General features: G+C 35.4%; 1 protein-coding gene and 1 long non-coding RNA gene across 4 annotated transcripts in view; one reads left to right on the forward strand and one right to left on the reverse strand.

Annotated features, from left to right (window-relative positions):
- LOC108303526 overlaps positions 1-11,736 on the forward strand; it is a 105,744-nt gene that overhangs the window by 22,776 nt on the left and 71,232 nt on the right. Inside the window, exon 2 of the long non-coding RNA XR_005200031.1 lies at positions 8,044-8,122. This is a non-coding gene — a long non-coding RNA (uncharacterized LOC108303526). The remainder of the gene's footprint in view (positions 1-8,043; positions 8,123-11,736) is intronic.
- PTPRG (protein tyrosine phosphatase receptor type G) overlaps positions 5,198-11,736 on the reverse strand; it is a 770,883-nt gene continuing 764,344 nt past the window's right edge. For all 3 annotated transcript variants that reach the window (XM_017527402.2, XM_017527401.2, XM_017527403.2), the window contains 2 exons: positions 10,207-10,342; positions 5,198-9,664 (listed from right to left, as the gene is read on the reverse strand). In XM_017527402.2, the coding sequence (XP_017382891.1) occupies positions 9,518-9,664; positions 10,207-10,342 (283 nt within the window). In that variant the 3' untranslated portion in view covers positions 5,198-9,517. The remainder of the gene's footprint in view (positions 9,665-10,206; positions 10,343-11,736) is intronic.

Below are 11,736 nucleotides of genomic sequence, written 5' to 3' on the forward strand. Positions count from 1 at the left end.
GTGATTGCCTAAGCTTTTCTCTAAATAAATACCTTAATGGCAACTAATTAGGCTGCCATTAAATGGTATTTGTGGAACATCACCTTGAGTGCAAAAACATACCTACTCAAGTATTGACTTTCATTTGGAAAATAAAAACAGTTTGTAAGAATATGGCTTTAAATAGAAAATATTTTTACTTGTTCACATAAATTATTTTAGAAGAATAACCTCCTATTCACTGGGTATAGAATTCTGAATTGACAGAGTTCAACACAAATATGCCACTGTATTGTCTTTTGACTGGCATGGTTTATGACAAGAAGTCCTCTATAGCTCTTATTTACTTTTAGATAATGTATTTTTTAAACTCTCTCTGGCTGCCTTCAAGAAATTTTTGTTTTTGGTATTTACAATATGAAAATAATATGCTTAAGTCTGATTTTTTGAGGGGGGTGTGTGGGAGGCCTGGTCATCCTGCTTGGTGTTCTCTAATCTGCTTGGGTCTGTGGTTTGATGTCATGAATACAGAAAACCTGAGCCATAATTTCCTCAAGTATTTCTTTTGCCTCTTTATCTCTTTTTTCTCCAGTTATACAATATGTATGTCATTTGATATTATTGCACAGTGTTTGGATTCTCTACACTGTTTTCATTCTTTTCCTCTCTGTATTTTATTTTGGGTTATACATATTGACCTGTTTCCATTGTAGTTTTATTTTGCATTTTCTTAATGACTAAATATATTGAGCATGTTTATGTTACTTGCCAGCTGTGTATCTTTGATGAACTATCTGTTCAGCTGTTTTGCCAGTGTCAAAAAATTGGATTGTTTCTTATTATTAAATGGCAGGAAATAAAGAGAAGTCAAGGAAGACAGCTAGATTTTTAGTTTAACTGAATAGATGTTACTACTGTTAGATGATAGAAGACTATGGGAAGAACAAGTTAGGGGGAGAATTCCAGTTGTGCTTTTATGTTAAGTTTGTGATGCTGATTAGATATTACAAATGGAGATGATAAATATTCAGCTGGATGTAAATCTGGAGTACAGGACATAGATTAGGACAAGATAAATACTTTGGGAGTCATTGGCATACAGAAAGTTCTTACCTCCATGGATTTGGTTGGAATTACCTGAGGACAGAGGCTATAAATGGAAGGAAAAAAGAGCTATTTTAACAGAAGCTTGGGGCATGCCAGTGTTTAGATGTAAATCCAATAATGGAGATTTCAAGTAGCAAATATTGAGGTATGGTAAAATCCCATCAAACTCAGTAATTTTCACTCTGCAAAGGCATCTAAGGGAGTTGCATTTTTCAGACCCTAGGGGGTTCTTAGCATGTCCTAAACCAGTGAGATAAGAGAAACAGTACAAGAAAATCTCAGAAAAGAACTGCTAACCATGTTGGAATGTTCTAACACAAAATCCAGTTCACATATTCTTAAGCAATGTGTCTTAAGCAAAAGGTGTCTTAATAACAAATATGAATGATAAATTCTGTTTAAGTTCTCATAATTATTTATTGTCCATCTTTCCATGGAAAATGATGTTTCATATCTAATAATCTATTATAAGAGTCCATCTCATATAGCTATTTTTAAATGGTCATTTTGAAACATTGTCAGGATTCCTGAGTCTGGAAACTGTTAAATATGTTACTGTTTTAACACCAAGTGTTTTAACAAAACCAATTTTAACTTATTTAATGTAGTTTTTTCTTCCTTCAGTCCCTAGTGTTGACACAGGGAACAGATAACAGATATTTATATAGTGAGATACTTTCACTGTATAAATAGTAAAACATGAAGTACTTCTAATTTATGGCCACTTCTTCATATTACAGTAACGAATGGCTAATGAGGTCAACTAAGCCTAGGGTAAGGGATGATGATGGTTATGATAATGACAGTGATCTACTGAAAGTAGCGAGAGATACAGGAGATAAAAATCGGCTGAGAAGAAAAGAATGATCGTTGTTTGTATTGGCTTAGAGAGTTTGGGGGCAGAGATAGAGCACTGCTGCTAGTAAAGGAACATTCACCTTTTTCATAGTGTTGTGCAATATTCTGTGCTTGGCCTTTGACATTAAAAAAATATTATGAAGCCTTCTGTTGCACTTTTCTGAAATTATGGAGCTATTTTTAGGAAAAAAAAAAGACTTTCTTAGAAGACGCGGAGTGGCTTAAATGGTTATAAGAGAAATATTCAAGCTTTGGAGCATCATGCATAATTATCCATTCCCTTCTTCTGCGACTCTTTTCTGGACAGTAGGATATATGTGTTGCTTTCATTACCTACCTTCATCCCCATTCACCTCTCTTGGATCTTATTTGACCTTGTTTTGTTTTTTTGAGATGGAGTCTTGCTCTGTCACCCAGGCTGGAGTGCCATGGCAGGATCTTGGCTCACTGCAGTGTCCTCCTCCCCGGTTCCAAGCATCTCCTGCCTCAGCCTCCTGAGTAGCTGGGATTACAGGCATGTACCACCACGCCTGACTAATTTTTGTATTTTTAGTAGAGACGGAGTTTCACCATGTTGGCCAGGCTGGTCTCTAACTCCTTACCTCAAGTGGTTGGCCCACCTTGGCCTCCCAAAGTGTTGGGATTACAGGTGTGAGCCACCACGCCTGGCCTTCATTTGACTTTGTGGGCTTCCTCATTAGTGACAGAAATTTCTCAGTATTTCTATTTAATTGGGCAAGCTTAGGTAGTTGACTCATTATTGACGAAAGGTCTGCCAAGCAGTTAGATAAAGCAGAATTATATGATTCTTAAAATGGCTGATATTGAGTACAGATCTTTGCATGCATCATCTCATTTATTCCTCAGAGCAGTCCCATGAGGTAAACGTTAGTTTGTATTTTACAGATGAAGAAAATGGAACTTAGGGAGGTGAAGTAACTTGCCTTATAATACTGTAAGTGGCAGAACTGACTGGCACCCTTGGCTTTTTAACCCTGTAGGCTTCCTCCTTGAACATTTTTTACTGTATGGAAAAATGTTTTCTGAGTTCTAGTATCTAATATAGAATAAACAGAACTTTGTCAGCATAGTATGTAATAGAGAGTGTCTGTGATTACAGGTTTTACTTGTTTGCTCACATTGGTGCACAATAGTCTTTTTTTATTCTCTCCCTAAAACCCATCTCTACTATAGTGCCAACTAAATATTTTGGAATAAATTGAAGAACTAATTTTTTTAAGACTAAATTATCATCTTTGTCTCATCTGACTTGAAATGCCTCTGCCAACAACTTTACATTCTATATAGAGTATAACTAACATGTGGTCTGTAGTAGACATGCAGGAAATGCTTATGGAATGGATCCTAACATAGTGCTAAAGATGTCTCTGGTTCAGAATGTTCTCCGAAGCTTTGCAAGGCCTACTGGATATTGCCACAAAGCCTGCCTTTACACCCTGCAAGCGCAGGGTGTCGGAAAGGGAAAGTAATTAGTTTGTAGACCAGTAACTACAAGTCAAATGATTTGAAATTACCACAAATTAGATGAAGTTAATTTTTTCTTTTCAACTTTTGAGCAACATAATTGTTACATTCAGATTAACTGTTGCTGTAATTATCCTTTTCTGCCAAACTTAACTTCATAATCACAAAAGCCAATTTTAACTTGCTAGTAACCAACTTCTGGTTACCATCTTCTAGTGCCTTTATGTGATTTTACTAACATAGGCAGAAATTTAAAGCCATCATCTTCAATCCTGTCTCTGAATCCAGGCATGGTCAGTAGTGATTTGTTTCTAAATCTTAAAGTTCCACAGTTAGCGGTTTAAAAATAGAGTTTTGGACCAGTTGCTTTTTGTACTCTGGTTTCTTTCTGCCATTTGTAGTAGCATACCTGAAGCTTCCTCATCTAGGGTTTTGTCCTGGGCAGTAAAAGCCATGGAGTAGAAAATTCATTTTTAAAATACTTTTGAATAGTCATAACTGCTGCTTAATGGAATCATCTTGAGTGGACTTAGTGGCAGTGAATAATGTGGGAACCCACTGTGTTGCATGCTGGTTGTCTAGGATTTTCATGATGCAAGACTTAGAGATACTGTACTTCTACTGCCACACTTGGTTGTTGGTTTACTAGACTGAGATGGAAGATGGTGTCAAAATTCTTATTGGGCATCCCAGAGGCAACTGCTCACAGGATCCAGACAAGTTAATTAAATGACTGATAATGGCTAGGCCTAAGGTGATAGGGAGCAATGTAGACTTTGGTGAACTGGAGAGCATATATTCCATCTAAATAGGACAACTACTGTTCATTTCCACCTTTTTATTGCCATGAGAGAGTGTGAGCCTGTTACACCAACACCCAAATTTTTTAAAGGAGCTTGAGACTTGAACCTAAGTGCAAAAGTTTCATTTGTTAAATATTGGTAACTAATACAAATTTTAAAATTATGAGCCAAATACAATGTATCTGTGGACTGAACGCAATCTACCAGCCGTCAATTTGTGAACCTCTGGTAAATCCTATGATATAGGGTAGTAGTTTCCCCATGCATACAGTTTGAGGAAGACTAGGGTTATATCCTAAGAGATTCATTCTTTTGTGCTAGCATCATTCTTCCACGTACTCTTCATACACTTTTTCTTGAATTCCTCATGTCTTGGCGAGAGTGAGGTATCAGCTCTTATCTCTATGGGAAGAAAAACTGGGGCCTGGGTAGGAAGAGTTGACCACCTGATGTGGAGTCACTAAAAGTTAAGACAGAATGGTAGACCAAAGCTGCCAAGTTTGGTACTTGTGTACCTGTTTGGAAATGTCAAAATTCCATGTTAAGCAAAAGCAATTGTACTGATCCTACACATATAGATTCTCCAGAAGTCTTGCCAGGATATATCCTTTATCCTACATAGTAAATATTAAGAGAGTTGTTACAAATCTAGTTAATATACTAGAGAAAATAGTAATTCTGTTTACAACTTAGCAGCAGAGTCATAAAGTGAATCAAGTTTGATTTCTTAGACAAGCAGATAAAACTGTCATTTTTTACTCTTTAACAGAGAAGGAGCATTGATTAAATCAACCCAGCAAAGACCCTTCTTTTTGGTTTGCTGCCTGTTTAAAGATGACTACCAATGTTCATTTTAATAACATGAAAACTTAGAGGGTTGGTGGGTATTCATGTGATCTGTTAAGGGAGACTGGTAACCTGATTTTATTGGATATAAACATTTTCAAAGAAATGCTCAACACGGCTGAATACATCAAAAACCATACTTTATTTTATGTATAGCAATACAATTTACATATTAAATAACACTATAATAGAATGATTTGATATAGTTTAAACAGAAGGAAAAGGGAAAATTTTCAGGTTACAAAACCCCTCCCCCCGAACAAATGAAAAAGAAAAAAAAAAAGCACACTTTTTCCAAATGGGTCAATGTGACAAATGTATTCAGTGACTATGTCTAATTCCTATTGCACAAATGGTCAATGGAATTAAAAAGAAAACCCAACTTTCACAATCACTGCCTCAAAGAAATAACACATGTTGGATTCTTTTGGAATGCAAAGATGGTTCTTGCTACTTCAATACACAGAAAGTTGAATTCACATATCCACCACAAAAAGGAAAAAAAAACTATGACGGAGTTGAAACTAGAAAAAAATTAGCTTTATATGAAAATATAAAATTCTATGATTATATACCATAGATACAAAGTTCCCAGAAGATGCTTACCCAAGCAACAAAATATTTACAGTTTTAATGATTTTTAGCTATTTCAAAATGAAGTGAAAGAATCATGAGTCAACATGAAGGCAGAATTCTTTAGAAACAATGGCTGCTTGCTAGTTTCAAATGTCCTAACAAAAAAGGAGTCACTACCCCAAATGTTGGAGAGTTGCGACATTTTATAAAATTGACTGTCTCCTTTTCTGGAGATGTTTATTTTTTAAAACTCAAGATATTTTTCTTGAAATTAATTATCCTCTGTAGAAAATGCTTCCCTTTGCAAATATTTAACAAAAATACTAAAAACAGTTTAACAGCTAAGACAAAGTAGAGGCCAAATATCATTATTACAATTCTTTCCTATTTGTAGCATGCCTTCTTTCTAGAGATAAGTAAAGCCAGTATCGTATGTTAAATGGCAACTAAGGGAAAGCACGAAGGGTTAAGTGAAATTACAGCTGTTAAAAAAAAAAAAAAAAAAAGCAGGCATTTTCCCTTCATATAAAAATTCACTGGCACCATTTGAACATAAACTTTAGAACACAGGAGTTGAAAATGCATTTCCAGTATAACTGCTAAATTCTTAAGACAAACTACATTTTAATTACTCTTAAATTATGATGAGTTTGGGTTTTTAAAAAAATTTTTGCTTAGAATTAGTAATATGTATCTTTGGTAAACTGGTATCTATATTTTAATTTTAAATATAGTATATATGCATTTAAGAAAAATTCATAACAAGGCAGTTGTGCTGTGTCATTATAAGATAATTAAAATTATGTACTGATTTCAATATGTCACTCTGGGCTAAAAACTCCAACAGCCGGACCTTGAACACCATAACCTTTCTTTGACCTTGCTGGACTCTTATACTTGAAATAGACTCCAACAACTCTAAAGGCATAAAAATTAGGAAGACCAATTAGCTAATGTTATGCTTTTTGAAAATCAGAATCTAACTTTTTTCATATTAAGGAAGATATCTTGGCTATCAGATGTAAGAAAGAGTTCTCCAGATGGCAACAACATGTCTTTTTTTTGATGTCCAGCACAGCCTCTTGGTCTAATCATTGCAATTCATTTTTATATGATGTGCGCATTTTGTTTACGTGGTGCTAAATTCATATACACAGTTTGTTTTATAAAGCAGCACACATTAATTTGCAATAGCTGTTTCCTTTGCAATAGCTGTTTCCTTTCCCCTGAGTGCAAGTGTTAATAATCTTGTTATGTACTTAAGCAACGTACTTATGTCTCAAAGAAAACTCTGTCTTTGAAACTCTGCCTCTGGAAAGATACAAGCTATGTATTTGCCAATAACATATGAATAATGATAGTTAGGATATGCTCTCTGCTGCAGGGGTGAGGACCTGCTAAATATAACTGTCCTCACTGAAGTGTGTTTGGACCACTTTGGCAAGATGGGCAAGTAGCAATTGCTTATAATTCAGGATATGGAGACTTTGGTTCAAGCTCACTGGAGACACACAGATTGCTCACAGGGAACTTCTAAACTATTTCTTTTATTGTTTCTATTTACTAGCTGTTTTATCATGATTCTGAAACCACTGTAAGAGATAGCCACAGAATTGCATTAGAGGGTACGCCTTTCCATGAATTGAGTATATAAATAGCACAGAAGGGAATACTTGCCATTTGTTTTTGAACCAATATTTACTTTTATTAAGAAAAAATTACTGAGAAAGGGACCGTGAACCCTAACTCGAAAATTACTTTTGAACGTCAAGCCCACTTTGCCATCTATTAAAAAAGAGTTAACTCATATCAATTCTCTGTACAACTAAAATAACCCACTAAATTCACTAAAAAAGTCTAGCTCATTCGTTTCCTGATTCTCCTCAGCATCTGGCAGTTGCAATGGTACTGTGTTCAAGCTCTTTACTTGTGTTAGGTAGAGCTTTCTGTGTTACCTGTGGTGGGAGCAGAGGGGCTGTAAAGGTGTCTGTCATTTAGCACATGCAACTGAGCATTCTCTCTTGAACATCTTTTCTCAAGACTAGCTTATACAGCTCTTGAAAAGCAGAGTATTCCAAGTTGTTGAATCTATGTATTGAAAAGATGAGATTAACCCTGTTAAGTTACGCGGTTCATGAAAACTCCACTGACCTGGCCTTTGCATTCAAATTCTTTTAACAGCCCATAGCCTCTTTCTCCTTAGCCATTCTGGTCCTCCAGCACCATTTTGACAAACATTATGAAAGATAACTCAAGATAAATAGAACCTCGGGGCTGATCATCATTAATGTTTAATGCCTACCCAGATGGCAGGATAGCAGTCAGCGTGGCCTTTGTATTGAAGTTAATTGACATAAAAAAATAAACAAAACCCTATTCTTCTTAACAGGCCCAGTTCTGGTGGTGATTTCACTTTTGACAGAAGCTGTCCCTCAAAAGCAAACGTGTGATAGAAGAAACAGATCTCAGTAAGTAGCTTTTCTGACAAACACTACTGAAATTTCTTATTAATGCTCCTAATTTTCTCATTATGTACTGCAGGGTGAATATGGCTCCAGAGGTTGCACCAAATAACTTCCTTGGGCTCTAATGATTATTGGTATCTTTTACTGATGTGTATCTGTTCTTGACACTAAACTACACAAAAGCATACAAAGCCATCTCCCTCTTTTAAAACCTTGCAAATATGGGTATCAACTTTAATTAAATATTTTAATTTTCTCTCTCCAAATCAGATTTATCTATGTGTGGGATTTAAATAGTCCCAAGACTTTTGCTAATATGGTATTTCCAATTCAATCTTAAGTAGAATAATGTATATAATTAAGAGATTTATTATAAAATATTTGGCAAAGAAGGAAAGAAAAGAATAGAAACTGTGTAGGTAATTTTTATTAGATTGCTATATGAGTAATAGGGAAATTTAAAAGGACTGTTTCAAAATTAAACACCTGCAAATTTTTCATTCTTCTACCTACTATGAGGTGTGGTATTATAAACCAATAAGCATTAATGGAGAGTAACTAAAGGGTCTCACAACTCAGTTGTATCTAATATTGCCATCTCGCTATTGTCAAAGATAGCCCTGATTTTAGGACGTAGCTATTTTAGAGAGTCAAAATGGAAATAACACACGTTGTCCACATAGCTACTGTGAAAGCTGTAATAGAGTTATCCTTTATTTTGACACATTTTTTAAAAACTGTGAATATAACTTTGTAACTAATAAGGGATGTTCACATGAAGCAGTTCTTAAGCCTTCTAACTTCTTAATGGATCTCTTAACCATCAAAAATGTAACTGTTTCAAGGCCATGACATTAACAGACCTTTTTTAGCTCCCAGTAGCCTGCTAGTCTGTAAAAGAAAACAATGCTATCCACTCCATTAAAATACAGAAGGCATACAGTATTGAACAGTGCCTAAAAAAATAGGAGAGGAGGATTGAAGAAGAGTACAGCATTGCCTGCTAGTAGAATGCAACTGCTTTAGCAATAATAATTATAAAATCAATATTCACTGTCATTACAAAGACCTTCACTGTATTGAACTAAAAAAAAGTAGCATGTATGTTGTCATGGAATGTCACATCAGGGTTTGCTGTTGTATAAGATTATAGGCAGTAACACTGATCATATAGTGCAAACTAGGTAAAATTGCATGTCATTGTGTGAAATGAACAGAGGTGCAAATGCTCAGTAGGATACCATTAAGACATAAAATGGCAAAAAATAAATATCAAAACTTTCATCAGTGTAAAAAAGTAACTGGGTTATTGTATAACCTAGAGTCTGGCAAAAAAGGCCTCAAAAAAGTTCTCAGTCTTCAGAAGTTTACAAATTAAGTGCCCTTTCAGGATTCCAGTCACACTAGAGACTCCATGCTCTCGGCAGGGTCTGATTCATCTGCAATGAGAACAGCACCATTTTTGTCCACTGTCATGGGACCATTTCCATTTTCTTTAGTGCTGACCAAGCTGAGCATTGCTTTATAGACGAACTGGTATTGTTCCTGAAAAACAAGAGGAAGACAGTTTGAGCCAAAGAACAGCTTAGTCATTTCATATAAGGTGGAAATACCAACTAAAATGGTAAATGTGAAAAACGCACCAGAGAAACAGCAATAGCATAAATATAAGAAACTTAAAAAAAATCATTTTAATCCATTAGAATCAGGACCTATACCTTCTTCATGCCTTTTTGATCTGTGTTAGCTTGGAACCAATTCTCAATGTTGATAGTTCATCAAGATAACCAGAGAATACTGTCCTCTAAAGCAGGGCTTCTTAACCTGAGCTCTACTGACATTTTGGGCTGGATAATTGTATGGTGTTGAGGGCTGTCTTGTGCTCTGCAGTTTGCTTAGCAGCATGTCTAGCCTGTATGCTCTAGATGCCATCCATCTACAGTTGTGACAAGCAAAAAAGTCTCCAGACATGGACAAATGTCCCCTGGGGGCCAAAATCATCCCCAGTTGAGAACTACTGCTCCAAACTCTGAGTCTTGAGTTTCAACTGATGCAGTACAGGTTTTATACATAAGCAAGCTACTTACAATGTCTGTGAATACTCCAGGCCTCATAAGATTGATCATTTTTGCAACCTGGAAAACATCCACAGCGTTTTCATTCTCCAGTTGCTGGGACAGGGTGGTAAGGGCACATAACATTCCCGCTGAAACTGCTCCGTATCTGGGGGAGGGAAAAAAAAATATGTGATTTCAGATGTACAAAAGGACCAAATATATTGAAATTAAATTACTGTCATATATTGACAAAAAAGTCTCAGAAAGGTAGTAGACTGTTTCGTCAGGCCAGGTTGGCAACTCCACTTTTCACCGTAAACTGTGATCGCACATAGTTTCCACATTAGTGATGAGAAAGATGGATTAAAAGAATTGTTCAAGATGATGTTGCCAGTTGGTGGCAAAAACGAGACTGGAGTTCAGATGCCCTGTGCCCATTATTTTTTGATAAACTATTAAATACATCATTTCTGAATTCGTTGTTATATAAAATTAAAATGTTACATATTTTACATCTTTAATACAAATAAGACCAAAGTCCCCCTTGACCACCACTCCAACTTTAAAGGTAATCTCTCCAGAGGTAAAAATTGTTACACACGTTACACAGCCTTCCAGATTTAGGCATACCACTACATTTCCGTTCAGCTCATTATTTCAACTGCTACATGCATACCAGATTTACCTTATTGATGGACATGTAGCTTGTGTGAATTTGTGCATTTTAGCATAGGTACTGAGTAGAAGGGCTAGGGTCAGAGGTATGCCCATTTTTAGTTTTAAAGATACTGTTGTATTTCTTTTCCCAAGTAGTTGTTACCTGTTCATACTACTCCCAGAATGAGAATACTTGCCTCTCCTCATCATTTTAGACATTAAACACTTTTGCCAATCTGATGAATGGAAGACTGTATCTTACCAGAGTTTTAATGTACATTTCCTTGATTACCAGGGAGGCTGAATGTCTTTTTATGAATATTGACCGTCTATATTTGCTCTTCTGAAATGGCCTAATTAACACTTTTCTACTATGTTTGCCTCTTTTGAATTGATTTATATAGGAGTTATTTTTAGTGTCTGTAGTTCTTGAGGTTTTTTTTTTTCCCCCAATCTATTTCTCTTAACATGGCTTGTGGTCATTTTGTTATACGAAAGTATAGTTTACATGTAATCAAGTTGATAAATATTTGATTTTTGGCTTTTTAAAAATCTTGTTTGAGAATACTTTCTCTAACCTTGTATTTTAAAGATATTCTCCTACATCTTCTAATTTTACTTTTTAACATTTAATTGTTTAATTCATCTGACTCTTATTCTAGCTTTGGTGTAAGGAAGGGATCTGATTATAGTTATTTTTCCATTGGTTAACCAGTTGTCCCAACATTTCTTATTTTACAGTATGATCTTTTCCCATTGACATCGGATTTCTTTTTTTTTTTTCCCCATTTATTTATTTTATTGCATTTTAGGTTTTGGGGTACATGTGAAGAACATGCAAAATTGTTGCATAGGAACACACGTGGCAGTGTGATTTGCTGCCTTCCTCCCCATCACCTACAT

Source organism: Cebus imitator, unplaced genomic scaffold, assembly GCF_001604975.1.
Source record: "Cebus imitator isolate Cc_AM_T3 unplaced genomic scaffold, Cebus_imitator-1.0 Scaffold48, whole genome shotgun sequence".
NCBI classification, from domain to species: domain Eukaryota; kingdom Metazoa; phylum Chordata; class Mammalia; order Primates; family Cebidae; genus Cebus; species Cebus imitator.